This window comes from Plasmodium knowlesi (genome assembly GCF_000006355.2).
Source record: "Plasmodium knowlesi strain H genome assembly, chromosome: 11".
In the NCBI taxonomy this organism is placed as follows: Eukaryota; Apicomplexa; class Aconoidasida; order Haemosporida; family Plasmodiidae; genus Plasmodium; species Plasmodium knowlesi.
This window is the reverse complement of record NC_011912.2, coordinates 137382-158535: the sequence shown is the minus strand read 5'-3', so window position 1 is coordinate 158535 and position 21154 is coordinate 137382. Positions and strand designations below refer to the sequence as shown.

Sequence of the window (21154 nt, the reverse complement as noted above, 5' to 3'; positions counted from 1 at the left end):
ATAAATGCTCCATAGTTGGCGAAAAGGGGTGTTTAGAAGAGACGCTGTTTAAACAGGGACGACAGCACTCCTTCGTGGTACGAACCCCCTGCTTATTCAAGTCGGTTGTTTAAGTTCTACACGCTCTAAACTCCCGCAGTACCCTTCCCTAACTACCTACGCACGAACACGAGCACACATTATTTACAAGCTTAAGGAAAAAATGTCGGCCATCGGGATGCCACCACACATCTTAATCCTGTTCCATGCCAGGCCTCCCCTCACTTTTTACAAACCTATCCAGAAAAAGAAGCACGAAGCGTACAGTGGCATCTCTGAATATGTGAATCTTTTTGAGGATAAAGAGCCCCCCCCAAAGATAAAGCTGGAAAATGCCAAAGAAAGAAAGGAAAGAAAAAAAAAGGAGAAAATAACATACAATGAATTAATGTTAAAGGAAATGAGAAAGAATTATGATCCATTTAAAAATGTAGATTTGACAGAAGACCCCAAAAAAACGATTTTCATTGGAAGATTATCATATGATGTAAATGAGAAAAAATTAAAAAAAGAATTTGAAGTTTATGGGAAGATAAAAAAGGTGAAAATAATTTATGATAAAAATTTTAAGCCAAAAGGATATGGCTTCATAGAATTTGAACATACAAAAAGTTTTAACGACGCATATAATTTGGCTGATGGGAAGAAAATAGACAATAGGAGAATTCTGGTGGATGTGGAAAGGGCGAGGACAGTGAAGAATTGGATTCCTAGACGACTGGGTGGTGGGAAGGGACCTCCAAGGGGATCAGATGAAAGGAAAAAGATGACTCATAATATTAATTTGACTGCCCTAATTAATAAGGATAAGTACAGAAATGACAAAAAGAAGGTAGAAGAAATTTACAAGAATGTTCCACTGTACAATGAGCGCCATGATGACGGCAGCGATGACGCGAATGACACGTCCAGGGGACATAGACATCATAGGAGGGACGAGCATAGAAGCTCCAAGCGGGATCGTCACCATAGAAGCAGACGCAGCGAATCACACGAGCACCACAGGCACAAACATAGGCGTAGGGACAGCCGCGATCGGGATAGAGAGCGAGATAAGGATAGAGAGCGAGATAAGGACAGAGACCGCGATAGGGATAGGGACAGACACAGAGACAGGGATTACAACCGAGATCATGAACGCGACCGAGAGCGCCACCACAAGCGCGACCACAGTTACAGTCACGATCGTAATTACAAACGCGATCAAAATAATCGCAACCGCGACGAGGACAAGCTCAGGCACAGAAGCCGGGACAGGGAAAATGAAAGTGGACCCTACTTCCACAACGGGGATGAGCGCAGAGCCGAATACGAGCGAGCAGATTCCCATATGAATATGCACAACAGTTACGGTGCAGACGCACCCGGAGGAAGGGATTATGGACACTACAACTATTACTGATAAAATAATAGTCTGCCTCTGTGCACCTCAAGGGATAAATGAAATGTCATCCACTCTGTACAGTTCTGTTCTTATCTTCCCAGTGTGTATTGTCACCTATGTTCCTACTCTTGAGGCAGAAAGAACAAATGCATTCAAGAGAAAATTGGAGAAAGTCGCCCCCTTTCTGTGAACCGACTGTTGAATATATTCTCCCCTCTGTGTTGTACCACATACAGAGAATTTTTAACTGCGGAGAGAAGGATGTGGGCGTACTTTACTGTGATAACGATACTGATAAAAAGAAGAAGAGGAAAAAAAGAGGAATTTTTTTTAATTTCCAATAAGGATACTCATATTTCAGAATTACGAGGACGTGATGATAATATTGACGTAGTAAGGGAAGGTTTGCCCCCCATTCCTCCCCCATTTTTACTGATTCCTGTGAAATTATGTGCACGTGTGTATTCGCAGAGGTATATGCGGGTACATCCGTGAGGAAGTCGCACGGTGATCCTCACACGTCGCGTATATTGCACACTTCGATCACTCTGTTTATGTTTCTGTGTATTCCTCCTGTGCCCACTGCAATTTAATTTTTATAACCACTAAGCTTATCCGTTTATATTTGTGCTGTAATATATTTTGCACCTCGTTTCTTCTTTCTCGCATTCTCCGTTAATATGCACTTCCCTATGGTGAATTTTGTTTTCATCGTCCTTTTTTTTTCTTTTTTTTTCTTCCCCTTCTATTTTTTATTTGTCTATTTGAAAAACCTTCAATTGAATTATTTTATGTGAGGATATATCCTTATATGGGTGTTTACGTGGAAGGACATTGTCTGGCGACATCGCATGTGGCAGTTACTTCTCTTTAAAATTGCGCGGTGTGTCTTTCCTTTTTTTTTTTTTTTTTTTTTTTCCATCTTGTCCGTGCGCAGTGCGGAAAATGTATCCATTTCAAGCGCTACGTATTGAGGTAATGTAGAATAAATTCTCATACAGTTGGGATGCACATGTGGGGTGTTTTACACTTGAGAGCTTGAGGAAAATCCCATTTGTGAGGCTTCGTACACAGGTCTGCAAAAGGGGGTGGATATTGCATTGGTGGAAATTAAAAAAAGAAGGTAGGAAGTAAAAAAAAAAAAATTCCCCTCTTTCACATACGATGTTTTATGGAGAGGGGAAGGGATGAATTACTCCACGCATGGGGACAGCTCACCGGATGGAAGTGCAGATTTGTCAGTTTTTTTTTTTTTTTTTTTTTTTTTTTCGTTTTTGTTGAATTGTTCCGTTTTTTTTGGGGGGGTAGAAAATTTTAAGTTGAATTGAAGGAGCGTGTTTACTTTGTGCGTGTGTACGTGTGTGCTGTACAAGGTGTTAGCACTTCCTCCCCCCCCTATGCCTACTTAAGACTGTTCTCTCTGCTCACGAACGTTTTCTCTTTCAAAAGGAAGCGAATGAATAAGCCGCAGGGAGAGTGGACTGGAGGGAGGACATGGGGGTTCTTCCTAACTTGTGCAGACATAAAGAAACACGAGATGAGGAAAATTATAGTCATTAGTGATAGGAAGGCACAGAGAAGGGAACTCATTAAAAAACTGCACATCCATTTTAGGAGGACGGACGAAAAATCCAAGAGGGGAAAAAGGAAAAATGCTAAATTAGCTATTTATGACTTCTTACCAGTTGGTTTAAATGATGAGGTTCTGGAGGCGAGGAAGTTTGAGCAAAGGAACCCTGTAACTTTGGAAGGGGTACATACCCCATGTGTTGTGAAAAATGGGGTTACATCGGACAGTATTAGAAGCGAATATGAATCCTCCCATTTGTATAGTACGAATGTTATGAGAAGAAAAAAAATGAAAAAAATTGTAAATGATTTTTTCTATAACACGTTGAGGTATTGTATTAGTAGAGACTTGTCTGTCGTGGAGATATCAACCTACCTATCAATTATGAAGTATATTTTTTTAAAAGTAGTATATGGGGGGAGAAGCCATGTTGTGGAACTTTTCGCAGAATTCAAAAAGGTCATGCTACATCATTCAATTAACAGGTCTCCAAGTTGCGTTAAAATATTTTCGTACACCTCTCTGAGGGTATTAATAAAATACGCCTTAAATACTTTTTTCCGAAATTTTTTTTTTTATAAATTTATTTTTCTCCCAATTTATGATATACATTTTGACGGTGGTTTTGACGACTTGGAGAAGCTCGAAAATGAGGAGGATGATGATGATGATATTGGCTTCGACGAAGATGCTACAGTTTGCAGTTTGGACACTCCCTCTGGGGGGGATTACGTGAGGAAATTACTAAACCGTACGTGAGAAATTGCACACAAAAATTTTGTAGCGTATAAGAAATGCTCCCACGGAGGGGGTTTCTAATAATAAACAATAAACCAATTCTCCACAATCCTCTACCATTTTAACAAACGTGCCCCTTCTGATGTTGTCCTCCACCCTCAGCTTTATCAGTCTATAAACATTTTACCTTCTGCTTAGAACCTGAACTTGGTCGATTCCTTACGTTCGTCCAAGTACTCCGCATCCAAGTGCTTCACCTGCAACGACGATTTATCTTCACACACGGTACAACCCATTTTCTTCCGCAGTGGACGTTGGCGAAATAAACCACTTGACATTCGGAAGAAGCTCCGAAGATGTGTTCACAAGAGAGATGCAAGATTTTTTTAAAAAATTCGAAATACAGAAGGAGCCCGTCACCTTCGAAACGAATAAGTGTAAGGAAAATAAAAATTTAAAAAAGTTGTGCACCCGAGTAGTAAACTGCAGTCAGGTAGATGAGGGAAGGACCAAGGGCCAAGAACAATGGAGTGCTTCTGAGGAATATTTGATTGGGAAGGTGAGAAAAATGGTGAGGTCACATAAAGAGGATAGCATGTATACAGAGAGGGAAAAAAGAAATGGAATATTTTTTCTTTTTGTTTCTTTTCCCCGTTCATTTCCCAGATGGATAATTTGTACCGCGACTTGGAGGCTCGAATAGTGAAGCGGTTGGATACCCATTTGGGGTAACCTGCCCGCTTACAAGGGTATCGAAGTTATGGAAGGTATGTATGAGCAGTATATAAAAAAAAAGGGAGACCCATCCCAAAGGTAGGAAGAACAAACAGACAACCCATCAGTAAATATTAACAAGTCTTCGAAGGAGTTACACTAACTGGGCTCCCCTACAATTTTGCAATTCATGTAACGGGCCGTTTGTATAGCAAAAAATGCCTGTCATTATCGATCAAATTATGTTGGTAACTTTCTTTAATGATGGAATCTATATTGTCCGATACACGGTGTATTTTAATTTTGACTTCCAGTATGTGGTCTGTAGAATGTGGAATAAATACTTGGTGTGTGCAGTTTGGACGTACGCTTATTTTTGTATATCGTAGTGGGTTTACATGTGCAGGTTTATAGCCGCAACTATTGTGTTTTTTTTTTCTTTCTTTTTTTTTTTTTCTCTTTTTAACGTACCTTCACACGATTGGCAGTAAAATAGGAACTTGAAAACGTCCTGCTCCTTCATCCGCAGGAAAACCTCCAATACGTCGTCAGCAAGCTGTTTGCATAATCGTAAATAGGGGAGGAGAAACGGACAAGGGTGATGTGAAAGTGGCGATGAGATCACGTGCGCCATCACATTATATCCTCCTCCTTACCTCACTAATTCGAAGCAGTCTCAATTTCCCTGCTGCAAAATCGTCAGCCAATTTTTTATGGTGCATTGTCCCAATTTCGGATTGGACAAGTGTGTAGTCGCTTCTCATGAGGGTTAACTTTGAGTTGTCTGCGGATTCAATTTTCTTATATGGCACGCCTTGGGTCGTTTGGCTATAGTGTTCCTGTGGGCGGGGGGAGTGTTTCAAAATGGTAAAAGTAAATGTGGAACATTTGAAACATTTGAAATTTTTGCGATAGAAATGGGAGTCACACTATGGGACAAGTGATGGTAAAAAAAGAAGCCGGATAAGGAGGTGGTTGTTCTTCTGGCGCTGAGAAGGGGAGAGCCCCATGTCCAGACAACTGCATGCAGGGTTATGCAAGAACATTACAGTGTATTCCCGGTTGAGGGAAGAATGTGCAGCCATACCTGTCCAGTTAAGTAGTCACAGTATAACTGGTATATCAGTTTAACTTTGGATTCCGTACTGATATTAATTCTCTCTTCCTCAATGGCAGTTTTGCATACTGGGTTGATATGTAAGCATACTGTCCGGTAAAATAATTCCTCTTTGTTGTAAAACTGGTATATATGCTTTTCTATGCTATCCCTAGTGACGTTCAATGTAACCTTGCAATAATTGAGGATATGTTCACTATACAACAGTTCGTCGTAATTGAAATGTTCGTGCCAAAGGTTGGAGTCACACAAGTTCGTTTCCAGTGTATCCTCTATGGCTATATCTACATATGGTTCTTTTTTCTTTTCGATTATTTTCCCTATCAACTGAATCAGCTTGATGCAGGTTCTGCACGACGAGTAGGTTTCGTGCGTACGGTTTATGCTTTCGAAGACCTCCTTTCTTATTTTTGAGCTATTTTTTTCAAATATGCCCATTTTTTGGAGGTCTTGCAGGTAGTCCTTTCCTACGTACACACACTTGGTTTTGAGCATAGGAAAGATGAGAGAGAAGGGGGGCAGGAGCGCCAAGTATAAGATGAGAAGGGCTTCCTTTATGCGTGGCATTATATTCCTCCGGAAATTTGAGAAAATCGTGGGAACGGGAAAATTGGGGAAATTGGGAGGATGAGCTATCACAGGGGGGGGGGGTAATCCCCATAGGGGAAGAGTTGCCCAGGCGGTATATAATGTGTGCTGTTATTGCGCAGCATTACTACTCAATGTCAGAGCGTCATTTCATTGTCGCCTTAACATTTTGCCTTTCCATTTGGCTCTTTTTCCCCCTCAAAAAAGTGCGTTTCCTACATGTTTACGCTCGTTGCGATGTTTAAGGAAAGACCCTTTTTCATATTTACTTAAAAGAGAAGTCACCCATGGAAGTTTTGTTAACACATTATGGATAAAATTTTCGTAGGAGGGTCAGGAAAATAAAAAAAAAAAAAAAAAAAAAAAGAAGGGAGACTCATCAAATGGTTGTCCATATTGACGTGTAGCAAGTGTCATGCACTGGACTAGCCCTTTCTACCTCAGTTATTATTTCCTTTTGGGGAAGGAGCATTTTCAAGAAACCGAAAATGGAAACAGGGAAAAGTGCTTTTTTTCTTGTCGCTTAATTTTTTTTTTCGTAAAGAAGGAAATAACATTACGTGGTTTGAGTATTGTGGACGACCAAAGATGCTCTGTGCGGTATAATGGTGGACTGGCCGCTTTGATCCATGTGTACGTTATTTGCTTAAATAATTAGGTATCATCTCACTTGGTACATTATTTCGTCGGTTTTTTCTATTTTTCGTATATACCATATTCACATAGAACTTAAAAGGCGACGTAGGAACAGTCTTTCCTTTTTCACCTTTGGACATAGGCCCCATCAGCGGTGTGCCACAATGCCATTTTTGAAAAAAAAATGGAAATTGAAAAAAAAAAAATTATGAACCGTTCAGGTAAATTCACACGTTTTATTTGTCCATTTAGAAAAAAAAAAAAAAAAAAAAAAGAAATTGCAAACATGCTTATAGATACAACTGTATGCGGAAGAAAATCCGGCAAAGAATTTCCTCTACTATCAGAATGGCTTCCTTAGAGTCATATTTAAGCGATAAATTGGCTTATTGTGAATGAAAAGAAAAAAGAGATAAAAGCATGGAGGTTATATTAAAATCCTGATGAACAGAACATATATATGGGACTTTTCCGCGAGTATTTTTTTTCCCATGCCAAATTGTTTGCCCTCCCAGATTGGGAAAAGAAATATGCGGGCAGTTGTTATACGCAGAGGGGAGTCGTCTTGGATACAAAAATTTTTGGTGCGGTAAAAACTGTCGCCATTTTTTGACGTGGCGAATTGCTGAAGGCGGGGGGAAAGTTACTTCTGGGGGAATATGCATTCAAAATGGTGCAACAATAAAAAGAGGGGCACAACGGGAAAAAAAGAAAAATAAAGCAGAACAGTGTGAAACTAAGCAATTATCTCTATCCCAATAAACAACCGCAAGGGACTACTCCATCTTTGCAGTCGAAGAATGGCGCTATCAAATTGGCGAACAAATATTTAAGTGGAAAATATATGCAGGAAGTAAGCATATAGGGAAAGCGAAAAGAAAAAAAAAATAAAAGAAATAATTGAAATATATTCCATTTCTTCTTTCCCATTGGTAAAGAAAAAAAAAAAAAAAAAAATGGAATAAACTTCGTTTGTAACGCTGAGGCAGTATATATATGGATTACCAAATTTGAACAAGTTTTATTTTGCAGCTATAACATAGAATTGGGAAAAAAGAAAAGAAAAGAAAAGAAAAGAAGATTTTCCCTTTTTCTGTGTATTCTGTACCACTTGTATGTCGTGCCCCATGTAAGCAACATGCATTATGCATTGGTCCCAATGTATGAGAGGACGATTACAAACTACAGGTGACTGTATTGCATATACACTATCGGTCAACCTTGGACACAATGAACGGGTTTAGAGCGAACACGAATAGGCATAAATGGAAGTATTTTAATAAGGGCAACGGCAACAGGAATGGCGACAAGGGTAAATTTGGCCGGAAGGGCGAGACATACAAAAAAAATGAAGAAAAAAATGTAGAAGAAATAATGGACTACTTGATTAATATTTCGTACATTTTAAATGAAAAGTATGAAAAATATTTTGTTCACGAGTTGAAAGAAGATAATTTAAAAAAAGGAAATAAATGCTTTGGAGCCATCAATTTGAACTACTCGTACAATGTTGAAGACGACATATGCATTTTGATAAAAATAAAAGATGAAATAAAGGGGAGCGAGAAAGAGTTAGCAGATCAGAGGAAATGTTCGAAGATAATGGAAAAACTGATATACTATTGTTTTTTTCTGCTAAAGTATAATGAGAAGGATGAGCAGGATGTGCAAGGTGCGAAGGATGGGGGAAATGGCATAATGAGCATGCAGTGCATAGAAATTTACAACCATTTCTTGAATATCATTTGTAGGGACTACATCAAGTTAGCACTGTCCAGTTATGCTTCTCATTTTGTGCAGACTGTTATTTGCGTATATTCCTTTTTTAAAAAAATGGAGGACAAGTATGTTGAGGAGTTGAAAAAAAGGAACAAGGGCTACCAGCCAGTGGGCATTTACTTTAAAGAAATTTGTACCGTCACCACGGAGAAGATATTCACCCTGATGTTGAATAAATCGGGAACGCATGTGCTGAGGTCATTTTTATACTCCCTTGGTGGATACCTAAACATTAACATTTCCAATATATCTTTTAGAAAGTCGAAAGTTAGGGGAACGAGCACGAGGAGTGAATTGAAGTACGTGGACAAAGGGCAAAGCAAGGGTGGAAAAAACGGGGGGGGAGATGACCTGTTTTACGAGTACATTGATATAATTGTTCAGAAGGTGACGGAGGAAATTGGCAAACCGAAGGTGTCCCTGCCGATGAAGAATTTGCTCTACCAGTATGTTTTTTATGACCATGGGGAGGGTATAAATGGTGCAAATGGTGTAAAGCAGAGTGCCCCCCGTAATGGCGAGAACCATGTAGACCGCACAAAGAAACATATCGGAGATGACAAATACATTATGGAAAGCCAAAGCCAACATTTTATCCCCCCCCTGTTGTACCACACTTATGCAGTTCCAGCACTGGGGACCCTTTTCGAACTTCTGAAAGAGAAAAATGTGGAATGCGATAAATTAGTGAGAGAAATATTTCTAATAGAGAAAACGAAAAAATATTTTATTAACAAGACAAGAGAAAATAACAAGTGCCACGACGAGAGTCCCCTAAAGCAAATGCTTAATATTTTGATTAAGATGGATGGGCCAAGTATAATGATAGAGAAGTTACTTAAAATGAATACTGAACCCATCTTCTACGTTTTCAATGTCTACATTTTAAAAAACATAAATAGCCTCGTGTGCGACAATGCATACTCCAGTTTGGTGATCTTCAACTACCTCACATTGGAGCACATCACCGAAGAGATGTTCGACTTGCTCATGAAGAATGTGGACATCGACTTGATTATTCGAAGGAAGAAATTCAACATCTTGAGGCGTCTGTTTGACTTATCACAGTGTTATCAGAGGAATTGCAAGTTGTTACTCAGCGCGTTACTTCGGTGGTTACGCGTGGGGGGCGCTGTGAACGCGGGTTCTGGTAAAACTGATCAGGCAGGGAATGGCCCGGCTAACAACACAGTTACCGAGGATTCTCCCGTTGGCGCCACATCGGACGGGAAATTCCTATGGATATGCATCCTGTGCATGAGGAGCTACCAGGACCTGCATCCCGTCATCCAAAAAGTGTTCATTGAGCAGAAGAAGAAGGAGCCATGCGAAGAGGACGGAAAACGTGACAGCGTTAATTTGAACAACTACAATTTTTACGATTACATAAAAGTGGATACAAACGGGTACTACATCTTGACACACATTTTGTCCTTTCCGAAAGAATCAATCACACCGGTGACTAATTCGTTCAGGCAGTTTTGTAATTTTTTAAAAATTGTAAATGGGAATGTAGCTAGTCAGGAGGATATCGACAAGTACAACAATTTTTTTGAAACATTTGGAGGAACCCATGGGGGGAGTGAAAATGGAGATAAGGGAAATGATGCAGATTTTGGTGATAGGCCTATGGGGGGAGGGAAACAGATGGAGCCTGAACATACAAGGACAGGTAATAACCACCCCCCCCACAAGGGAGATGGAAGAAGAGTCAAACCGTTCATACGGAAAAACGCAGATTTACGAGGAAATATCCTTCTGTACTTTGCATGCGATAAAAGTTTGTCCGTCCTGTGCGAAAAAATTGCACACACATTTAACTTGATAAACGAAAAATATTTGCGAAATTTTATTCTGTTGTTTAAGAGTGAGTATAAGAGGATAGCTAGCCATTATGTAGGAGCCCACACCATCGTAACCTTTTTCAAACTGGGCACCGACGAGGTGAAGAAGAAAATATTGGACTCCCTAGTAGAGGGGGACATCAACGTGTTTAATGGGTATATAAAGAACTTCATGAAACTGAAGGAGTATAAGAAGACCAAGACAATAAGTACGAATAGTAAGAAGTACCTGAAGGCGAAGGAGATGTTCCAGGATATATTAGCCACGGAGAAGGAGAAGGGTGGAGAAGCAGCAGAGGATCGTGACATACAAGTGGAAGACGAGGGTAATGACAACAACGGCGTGGACCAATCCCATGAGGAGGACAATGGAGACCCCTCGGATGAGGCTCCCCACCTAAACTCTGCGGATAGTGAAAAAGAAAAAACTGATGTCGAGGGACCACCTGCTAGCACGGAGAAGCCCGGTGGAGAGGAAGATTACATGAATTTGATAACAGACTTTATAAAGAACTCCAAAAAGAAGAGCAGAAAAAGGAAGAAGGAAAAGGAAAAGATAGAGCAAGTACTTGGAAAAAAGGCCAAGTGAACCTAGAGGGGGGGGGTGCGGGTTGTACAGTCCTCCCAGTATGCAATATTATTTCGTTTACAATCTGGGAAGGGGATCCCCCTTTTTTTCTTCGACGAGGTTGCACATTTGTATGTGCAGCCCAGAGGGGGTAGCTACCTACGATTGTTATGCGGAAACGAACAGATGGACGGTAGGACATGTCGTGCGATGCACATGCAGGCATAAGACCTCCCCATCGTAGGGATAGCAGAAGGGGAAGGAGATGCACACAGTTTAGTTCATCCTAAATATACCATTGTGAAGGCACGTCATATACCGCAAAATGGGGAGATTATTTCACGATAATAACGGCAATTCGTCTTCCATAGGGGGAAAGGCAGTTCATAACATCTGCTTCGACATTACTCCCTTTGGTTTTAATTTTTTTTTTTTTTTTTTTTTTTTTTGTTCTCATTAAAGCGGCTGCGTGTGAGGTACACACGGAGGGGTTGAGCTCTCATCGGCCTTAGCCAAGTTGGCAATTGGATCGTGTTGTGCTAAACTATGCCATGCTATCCTGTTTATATATTTTTATTATTTTTTTTTTTGTGCGTATGCTCAATGTAGAGAAATCTGCAAAGATTGCAAACCACTTTGCGAACGTAGAAAAGCGCGTGCTCGCGTTTTTTGCCATAACTTTTAAGAAGGGCGCACATGTTTTTTTCCGTGTGCGTAAAGTTTGTTCCTTTTACGTGATAAATTTGATGCGACAGTGTTACTTGGACAGGGCACTGGTAACGTTACATCGAATATTCGAACAGTTGTTCCGAGGAAGAATACCTACACGTGCGGTTTTGTAGGGCAAACTTTCACCATTCCCAGGGGGCATTTATCCTATACCCGATTTGCAAAAAAAAAAAAAAAAAAAAAAAAAAAAAAGATTGCTTGCTCGCTTTGTGAAGGAGCTCCATGGGTCAGAGAAGGCGAACATTGCAAACAGAGCAATTCATTTTCGCAACAAAAAGGTGTGTGCAAGTACATGTGTCCGCAGAGTCAGTGCGGGCATTTGTGTTGGCAAATGAATTTACATTTTTTTCACGCTTGGTGAAACATTGACAACTTTTTTTTTGTAAACTTTTATATTGGAATTCTTGTAACTTCTTTTATTGCCCTTTTTTATAGCTTCCATTTATAGCTTTCATTTATAGCTTCCATTTATAGTTTCCATTTATAGTTTCCATTTATAGCTTCTTTTTTTTGTAGCTTTTTTTTGTAGCCTTTTTGTAAACTTTTTGTTTGGCTTTTTTCGTTCCTAGATTTGTTGTCACGACCGCTCTGCCTCCCCTTTGCGCTTCTTCTCTCTTGAACGGGCGGACGAGCATAGGTACGAACATAGTCTTACATATACATTCGTGTGCGTAAACCCAGGGGATACTAACTGAGGAGCGCAAAATGAAGCAGACTTTGCAAGAAGGCCTAAACTTCCTCTCAAAGAATGTGGTGAATATCGTAATTTTGGTAATGTCTATAAGTTATGTTGTCCTATTTGTAAGGAAAAATAAAAATGGAAAAGAAAAAGCAGATGATCTGTTTGAACTTTATATGAAGGCGAATGAGAATGAAGAGTTGAAAGAGGAAGGGGAGAATGGAGGATCCATGCAGAAGGCGTTCTTGGATGAAAATAGCAAAGCGTTGAAGCTGAGCAAAATTGTAAAGCTTACGAACACAGTAAGGATTTTCATTTTTTCCTACCCGTGGGAATATAGCAATTTCGGGTTAGGTATATGTAAACATATAAAATTTAACGGCCCCAATCAGCAGGGGAAAATAAAAGGAAAATGGAATGATAGGGATGACAGAGAAAAGGATGCGAAAGAAATTTTCCGAAGTTACACTCCTATTTATGTAGATAAAAAGAAGAAGGAGGTTCACTTTGTCATTCGAATATACCACCCAGATCGAAAGTTTGTTGATGGTGGTAAAATGAGTGTCCATTTGGAAAAAATGCGAAACAATGAGATGGTTAAAATTGCGGGTCCCTTTGGGGTTTTAGATTATAAGGGGAGTAACAAATTTACTTACTTGTCCAAGGTTGTGCAGATTAAGAGGCACATCGTTATGATTGCCGGGGGAACCGGCATGGCTCCCTTTTTTCGGCTCATAAAGCACATGCTCCTCTTTGACGATAGGGAGGGTGAGCACCCATTCGTGACACTCATCTACGCAAACAGGAACGAGGAGGAAATTCTACTAAAGGAGGGTAAGGCGAGGGGCGTCAAAGAGAGAGAAAATGGAAAAGTGCACGTGTGTGTTGAGTAATATATACATATATATACATATAGACATATACATATATATATGAATATATATATATACATATACATATATACATATACATATATACATATACATATATACATATACATATACACATATACATATATATATGGCCATGCAATATTACAACCTTTTTCCTCTTGCACGATCGGTACCCGTTACCACTTCGCAGTTTTTGACGAATACGAGCGAACATTCGAACGGTTCAAAGCAGTGTACAGCATAGACGAGTGTCTGGACCCCGCCAAGAGGGACACGTTCGAAAATGTAGGATACCTAACGGAAAATCTTTTGCGCAAGTACATTCTCAAGTATCATAAGCTAGACATCGAAGTTGAAAACAGCGACACACTCATTTTGATGTGCGGCCCTCCCCCCATGACAGCTTTCCTTAAGAAGGTTCTGAAGGAGGACATTAAAATGGAAAATGTCATAACGATTTAGGGATAGTGGTGCGGAAAAAAAGTTAAAAAAGGGGGTGGCTGCTAATTCGGTTCACATGGCACTTGTATTGAGTTTACAGGTGGTGGTGATATCCCCTACTTTTTTGGTAGGCGCGATCCATTTGTAATGCAATTGTGCATACGCATGCGTGTACGCGTGGTCTTAAGCGGAGGCTCCTACTCCTACAGTGAGCAGGGCCGCTCTAAAATGATTATAAACAGCCTTCGCATGCGCACATATGTGTATATGTGTACATATATGTATGTCCATGCCGCCTACACGCCATGCATAAAATTGTTTTTCACTTTTTTCAACTTTAAGAATATTTGTAATTAAAAAGCTTTCAAAGAAGTAACAAAAAAGGCGCTTGGTTTGTGATGAACTTGCGCGTGTATAATTTAAGTTGTAAAGAAGTGCATGGCAGGGATGTAGGATATATATATCTTTTTTTTTAAATCCTAAAAAAAACAAAAAAAAAAAAAAAAACGCTTGCACATTTGTTATGTGCGTTCAGGTGGAGAAGACCACTTTTCCAAAAAAAAAGGAAAAAAAAAAAAAAAAAAAAAAAAATAGTTGCCGATGCTTACGTCAAAGGAACGAATTTATTTAAGTTCCAATAACCCAAAACGGTAATGTCAAAGTTAGCAATTTTCATATTCAGCATCCTTAACAATTTGGCATTTTCCGCGCTCACGAGTTTATCCTTTTCCGCCAAAATTTTATCTTCCCTTATGACAATTTTTTGATCGACAATGTCAAAAGTTACTTTCCTTTTTTGTAAATCCTTCTGCATTGAAACTGGGACATTTAATACATCTCCCGTTTTTAAGGTGACATTTTGTGTGCAAATATTTCCAGGCTTTATATATTCTTCAGGTTGAAAATCATTAAAAAATTTTATTACCTTCAGGGGCGGGTCTTTCGTTATTAGGAGGATTCGATTCCCCACAAGGAGCTGCGTGGGTTGGAGGGACGAGACAAGAGGTGAGTTGAAATGTATGCCTATCTGTTGCAGGGGTATCGCCCCCCAATGGTACAACACAGTTATAATGGCGCTGGGCTTCAAGCCATACTGGAGTGAAATATGGAGTATGCACATATATGTATATAAATATAGAAGGCGGTAGAAAGGGATGCCCCATCGATGGTTTTTACCTCCGCTACTTTGCAGACATTCGGCTTGGCTTCACTTTTTTCATCTGTTCCTAAGGCCAATTTCATGAGCTTATTCTTTCCAATGAAGAACCTGCGTAGAGCGTGACGATGAGATAACAGATGTGCAGGTAACGCGGGGTTGATGATGCTTGTACACGTATATGATTTTACGTGGAAGGAGTTTTTCCTCCCCCCCTTTGTTTTTCCTTCGCGAAGGGGGTAGAGGCATAGATAAACAGGTAGGTGTCGTGGGCGATATTGCTTACCTGCCATTGGGCTTGAAGTACTCAATGGCCTGCTTCAAGTTATTATTTGAGTAGGTTCTAACATCCAGAATGTAGATATAAATATTGGGAACTTGGATAATTTTTTTCAAGTCGGAGAGTTTCTGGTCCTTGAGTTCCTTCTTGTTCAGCTTTTTTTTTACCTTGGTTAATGATATGGTAACATTTCTCTTAGACTTTGGCATTTTTGTTTACAAATGAGGGTTGCAGTAGGGGGTAGAACAAATGGTTGTAGTGGGTTGGTGGTGCCTGTTGCGCAATCGTCGTGGAGAATTCGCTTTATTTTGCCGGCACTGGCATGCTAGAACAGTCGCAGCTGTTATGCCGAGAGGGGACACGACGGAATGTGGAAAGCTGATTGGAGGAAAATATCTGCAACGCGTTCATAGCGTCGTTATAATGAACATATTTTACTGGGTAACGGTAATATTTGTGGTTGCTCTGGCTTACCGCTGCGTTTATTTGGGAACGCGTTTTTGCGGTTGGGAAAAATTCCTTTCTCCACGGTAGTAACATATAAGGTAAATGAACAAAAATATAAGCAAGTATATAATATATATGTTTTCTTTTCCTTTGTATTTTTTTCTTTTTTTTTTTTTTTTTTTTTTTTTTTACTACGCAAGTAAGGTTGGCCTGCGCGATGCAAGAAAATCGGGTACCGGTTTTCGCCCCAGCGGAAAAAAAAAAAAAAAAAAAATACTGCGACGTGGCCGCTTTTTTTTTCCTTGACCTTCCACCAAGAAAGGCAAAACGCAAAACAGGAGAATATATCTGCCTATGGCGGTGTTCATTATATCCTCTACGAAGAATGCAAGAAATCCCTTCGCATGAGAAGAACTGTGCTGTAAGCTTGCATAATGTGATATGCATAAAATAGTAGGCCTTTTTAAGAATTCTTCTGAAGGCTCTTTAAAAAATTGGAAGGAGTTCTCTTCAGGGTGCCAGTTAAGCTACACAAAAAAAAAAAAAAAAATTGTTTACACGTGGCATGTACAATTTCTTCTTTTCCGTATGGATGGCAGAATTTTCTTTATTTCTGCGTGATGATGTTATACACAGATTTCTGCGAAAGTAGGAATATTTCCAAAGTGTCAGAGAAGGAAAAAAAAAAAAAAAAAATATATATATATATATATCCTTTACGGTAGCACAATCCTTGGCGCAATAGAAGGTAATTCTCACCCTAAGGAATTCACTGTGCTGGAAATTTATATGAGATAAGAGGAGGTGATGGTGCCCAATTACGATACACCATTCGAAGTTACAGGTTCGTGGTTTGGCTTTCCCTCCCCATTTAGATATTTTCATTCCAAGTTGCCATTAAGTGGGGTACATATCCATGTGATAATTGTACAGCAGAGAGGGGGAAGTGTAACCCATCCGGAAGATACTTTTTTCCCTTTTCTACATACATTTCTGCTACACCGTATGAGCGTAAAGTTAAGATTTGCCTCTAGTTAGTTTCATAAACGCACATGTGCATGAGCAGGTGGAAGGGCAATAATATTTTGTAGAGGCGTGCGGATTGGATTTGGCTTCATTGGAGGCCCAACAATGCATATCGCCAAACCGACTGTTTATATATATGAGACGAGCGCTCTTCCCCGTGAAGCTTCTATTCCTGCTTTTGAGCATCAAGCCTAAGGGACACAACACCCTTCGTAGAGGTTCCTTGAAGGCGTTTCTTCCATCGAGGGGTGAAAACGGTTCTTCAAGAATCTGTACGACCAGAAGCAGCCACGTGGGTTGTGCCCCCTCCGTGATATTCACACCTGTGGACAGGACCCCCCGACGGGCGTCTTTCCTTTTTTGGAGCAAAGAAGAGAAAAACAGTCGGTGTATGCGCTTGAGCAGATCATTTAGCAGAAGATACATCTCAAAGTTATTTAGTGTAATAAGAAGAGGGAGCTTGTTGAGTAGCAGCTTGACATATATTGCTCCTCTTGGTGCAAGTGGCAAGTATCGGTGGGAATATCCGAACGGGTCTGATAAAGGGGAAGAAGGCAGATTAGGAGGAGGAATAAAAATGAGTGAATGGAGTGGGGACCAGGTGGAGAAGCGGCACGAGGGGGAGTCCGATTTGAAGGGAGAAGTGGGTAGACATGATGGGTTAGTCACCACGGGTAAAATGCACACGATGCATACGCGCCCAACGTTGTCTGCAGAGGAAGTTCGAGGTCGATTCATCAACTATTTTAAGGAGAAAAAACATACGGTGATGGAAAGCGCATCAGTCATTCCGTACAACGACAACACATTGCTCTTTACGAACGCAGGGATGAATCAGTTTAAGAAAATATTTCTAGGCCAAGTGGATAAAAATAGCGATTTAGGAAAGTTGAAAAGAGCAGTGGATACACAAAAGTGCATAAGGGCGGGAGGAAAGCACAACGATTTGGATGACGTAGGAAAGGATGTGTACCATCATACCTTTTTCGAAATGTTAGGAAATTGGAGTTTCGGTGATTATTTCAAAGAGGAAAGTATTGATTATGCATGGGATCTTCTAACTAATGTATATAAAATAGATCCGAACAGATTATATGTAACCTATTTTGGAGGAGATGAAAAATTGCCTGGATGCCCTGAAGATTTTGAAGCGAAAAGAATATGGTTAAAATATTTGGATGAGAGTCGTATTTTACCATTTGGTATGAAGGAGAATTTTTGGGAAATGGCAGAGACAGGTCCATGTGGTCCTTGCTCAGAAATTCATTATGATCGAATTGGTGGGAGGGATGCTAGCTCTTTGGTGAATATGGACGATCCAAGCGTTTTGGAAATATGGAATATTGTGTTTATGCAATATAACAAGGATGAGAAGAAAAATATGAACAAATTGCCTTTCCCATGTATCGATACAGGGATGGGTTTAGAAAGGATAACGTCCATTTTGCAAAACGTTGAAAGTAATTATGATACCGATTTGTTTATGCCAATTTTTAAGCAGATAAAGGAAATCTTTAATCATTTGCCAGAGTATGGAGGTAAGGTGAATGAAGAAGACGTTGGGCGAATTGACTATGCGTACCGAGTTGTTAGTGATCACATCCGATGTGTAACAATAGCTATCAGTGATGGTTGCCTTCCTGGAAATGAAGGACGAAATTATGTTATAAGAAGAATTATCAGAAGAGCCATTAGAGTAGGTAAGCAGATATTCCAAGTAGAGAGCAACGTGCTGTGGTTTTACAAATTGGTAGATTCCGTTTGCCAAATTTTGAAAAAGTGCTTTACAGATTTGCAAGATGAAAATAGAGTGAACTATATTAAGAGTATCATTAAGCAGGAAGAAATGGTTTTCAACAAAACGTTAGAAAAGGGAGTGGATCAGTTTAATAAAATCATCAAGAAGAGCAACAATGCAGGGGGGGATAAGATCTTCAATGGCAAAGATGCTTTCGACTTGTACACTTCTTATGGATTCCCTATCGATCTCATACAAATAATGTGCGAAGAAAAAAATTTTAAATTAAATATGTTCGAATTTAATGAATTGTTTAAGAAACACCAGCTAGTGTCAGATACGAACAATTTTAAAATTAATAAATTTTTTGATTTACCAGTGGAGAAGGCACACGAGTTGAAGGAGAAGCATGGTGTGGAAGCCACGGAGGATCATCACAAGTATGAGTGGAATAACGATGATAGGAGAAATGACATGAAAAAGGTTGATACAAATATTGTGGTCATCTACGATGGGGAGAATTTCATAGACAGTATTAAAACGCCAAATGATGATAAAAAATATGCCCTCATTTTGAAGGAAACCAATTTTTACTACGAAAATGGAGGACAGATATACGATACGGGGGTCATTGAAAATGGTCAGATGAAATTCCAAGTACTTAATGTGCAAAAAATGAATGATTATGTGCTCCACATTGGTATCCTCAAAGAGGGGAAAATAGAAAAGAACGACTCTGTACATACTTACGTAAATTTTGACAGAAGAAAACTAGTCGCATGCAACCACACCGCAACGCATTTACTTAATTTTGTCATAAAGAAAGTTTTAACGGAGTATGTCGTGAATGGGGAAGGGCAGATGAAGAATGGTGATTTGGTCCAAAAGAAGAATGAGAAGGAAGAAACTGGGATGAACTCCATTTTTAATTGTGACCAGAAGGGATCCTTAGTGGATGATGAGAAGCTGAGATTCGATTTCTCCTTCTTCCAAAATATAAGTGATGATTTGGTTAGCAAAATCGAAAGCCAAGTGAACGATTTGATTAAGCAGGAATTATCCGTCTCCGTTCGAACCATGGATCTTAAGGAGAGCAAAAAAATTAAAGGGATCAGAGCCATCTTTGAAGAAGATTATGCAGACGTTGTCAATGTAGTTTTCATAGACAACGACGTGGATAAAATTCTCAACCATCTGGACGTGAACTACTCCTACATGTGTTCCATTGAATTATGTGGAGGTACCCACATCGCCAACACGAAGTTTATAAAGAAGTTTATCATAACATCGGAGGAGAGCATTGGGAAGGGAATTTACAGAATCAACGCTGTCACGAATAGGAAGGCGGAAGAGGTAGAAGCCAAATTTGACAACCTCTATGCCAAGTACAAACACATCTTTGAAGACCCCAATGAAGGTAAGCTAGCGGAGGTACAAACGTATAAGCGTATTCTGAAGGAAGATAAGTTTCTGCCATATATTAGGAAAAATGAAATATTGAACAAGTTGGAAAAAATTGAAAAGAATATCATAGAGAAAACAAAGAACATGCAGAAGGAGTTATTTAATAAGGCTACCGCTATTGGAAAGGATTACGCCTTGGAAGACAAAAGTGGTGTTCTTGTAGATGTCAAGTTATTTGATGCTTTATGTGGAAACCAAAAGGTGTTAGAGAAAATCGCCCAATCATATTGCAAACATAACAAATTGTGCAGCTATTTCTTCATCATTGATGATGAGAAGAACACCTACTGCGTTTTCGAGATGAAGGATTCTTTGAAGGGGATCACTATACAGGCAGATACATTCATGAAGGAGATAATGCAGTCCGTGGAAGGTCATTCGGGCGGAGGTAAAAACAAGGCTTTCGGGTCGGCAGCAAAGGGTAAGGGAGTCATTATAAAGGAGTTGGCATTGGAGGCGCTTAAGAAATACCATTAGAAATACGTAGTGTAGTTCTGTCAGACTAACCTGAACAGTACACATATTATTATTTTATTACGATTTTGGGAAGCTTTCCCCTTTTGGTGATATGTGTACACGAGGGGTTAAGGGGGACCTTTCCCTTGGGGTATTCTTCTAATCGGCGCTTGTCTTAATGCGCCATTGCGTCATTTTTTTTTTTTTTTTTTTTTTTTTTTTTTTCCCTACCCCCCTATATTGGAATAAGCCCAATAGAGGTAGCTGATGCATGGCACATTCTAATCCAGTTCAGTACGGGTTTCTTATTTCTTTTTTTCTGCACCAACGTTTAGTGGTTAATAGTAACACTTGAGTGTTTAAGAATTAAGCATTATCATGCGAATTTTTCGGAAATTTTTCAAAACCGGGGGGGGGAGTTGACTGCCCACGTCTGGATGTGTTGTGATGAATAAATTCCCCCCTCATCCGTAACGTTGAACCGAGCGCGCGGGTTTTTGTTATCTCGCCTAATGAGGAGGCCTCTCCTGATGCGCGTTATTAAGCATTTCCTCGAAGGCAACAACTATATTAGGAATCCAAAAAGGACCTAATGGGAGAAAATTTTAAATTGTCGTTTTTTTATTCTAGTGGTTGGTCTATGCTAATGGCGATTTGTCTTTTACATTGGGAAGGAAATTTCTTCGAGAGGTGCCGAGATAAATGGTTCACTTGGCACTATATGTATGAGCTTTTGTACTTGAGCTACTCATAGAGGTGGTGAAAAAAATTAAAGATTTGTTCATTATTAGCTATAGCGTCTTAGCGACGCGTAAAGGCTAAGCAGCTAATCAGGTTGTATTCTCGCTGGCTAAGCGAACAGGGCGTG

At 39.7% G+C, this 21154-nt stretch overlaps 7 protein-coding genes across 7 annotated transcripts; 5 read left to right on the top strand and 2 right to left on the bottom strand.

Annotated features, from left to right (window-relative positions):
* Positions 1 to 202: 202 nt before the first annotated feature.
* PKNH_1104100 (U1 small nuclear ribonucleoprotein 70 kDa homolog, putative) lies at positions 203 to 1441 on the top strand (the record flags this gene model as incomplete). Its single annotated transcript, XM_002261180.1, has 1 exon — positions 203 to 1441. The coding sequence occupies one exon, from the start codon at positions 203 to 205 to the stop codon at positions 1439 to 1441; it is 1239 nt and encodes a 412-aa protein (XP_002261216.1).
* A 1438-nt stretch (positions 1442 to 2879) lies between these two features.
* On the top strand, positions 2880 to 4463 carry PKNH_1104000 (CLAMP domain-containing protein, putative; the record flags this gene model as incomplete). Its single annotated transcript, XM_002261179.2, has 3 exons — positions 2880 to 3744; positions 4040 to 4290; positions 4398 to 4463. The coding sequence occupies 3 exons, from the start codon at positions 2880 to 2882 to the stop codon at positions 4461 to 4463; spliced, it is 1182 nt and encodes a 393-aa protein (XP_002261215.2).
* A 170-nt stretch (positions 4464 to 4633) lies between these two features.
* PKNH_1103900 (conserved Plasmodium protein, unknown function) lies at positions 4634 to 6129 on the bottom strand (the record flags this gene model as incomplete). The annotated part of the gene is made up of 4 exons (XM_002261178.1): positions 4634 to 4767; positions 4917 to 5001; positions 5102 to 5284; positions 5533 to 6129. 4 exons carry the CDS (start codon positions 6127 to 6129, stop codon positions 4634 to 4636), a joined length of 999 nt encoding a protein of 332 aa, XP_002261214.1.
* Positions 6130 to 8016: 1887 nt separating this feature from the next.
* On the top strand, positions 8017 to 10998 carry PKNH_1103800 (conserved Plasmodium protein, unknown function; the record flags this gene model as incomplete). Its single annotated transcript, XM_002261177.1, has 1 exon — positions 8017 to 10998. One exon carries the CDS (start codon positions 8017 to 8019, stop codon positions 10996 to 10998), a length of 2982 nt encoding a protein of 993 aa, XP_002261213.1.
* A 1413-nt stretch (positions 10999 to 12411) lies between these two features.
* Positions 12412 to 13740, top strand: PKNH_1103700 (NADH-cytochrome b5 reductase, putative; the record flags this gene model as incomplete). The annotated part of the gene is made up of 2 exons (XM_002261176.1): positions 12412 to 13219; positions 13469 to 13740. 2 exons carry the CDS (start codon positions 12412 to 12414, stop codon positions 13738 to 13740), a joined length of 1080 nt encoding a protein of 359 aa, XP_002261212.1.
* Positions 13741 to 14323: 583 nt separating this feature from the next.
* PKNH_1103600 (ribosome biogenesis protein MRT4, putative) lies at positions 14324 to 15364 on the bottom strand (the record flags this gene model as incomplete). The annotated part of the gene is made up of 3 exons (XM_002261175.1): positions 14324 to 14695; positions 14896 to 14986; positions 15162 to 15364. The coding sequence occupies 3 exons, from the start codon at positions 15362 to 15364 to the stop codon at positions 14324 to 14326; spliced, it is 666 nt and encodes a 221-aa protein (XP_002261211.1).
* Positions 15365 to 16764: 1400 nt separating this feature from the next.
* On the top strand, positions 16765 to 20307 carry PKNH_1103500 (alanine--tRNA ligase, putative; the record flags this gene model as incomplete). The annotated part of the gene is made up of 1 exon (XM_002261174.1): positions 16765 to 20307. One exon carries the CDS (start codon positions 16765 to 16767, stop codon positions 20305 to 20307), a length of 3543 nt encoding a protein of 1180 aa, XP_002261210.1.
* Positions 20308 to 21154: the final 847 nt, after the last annotated feature.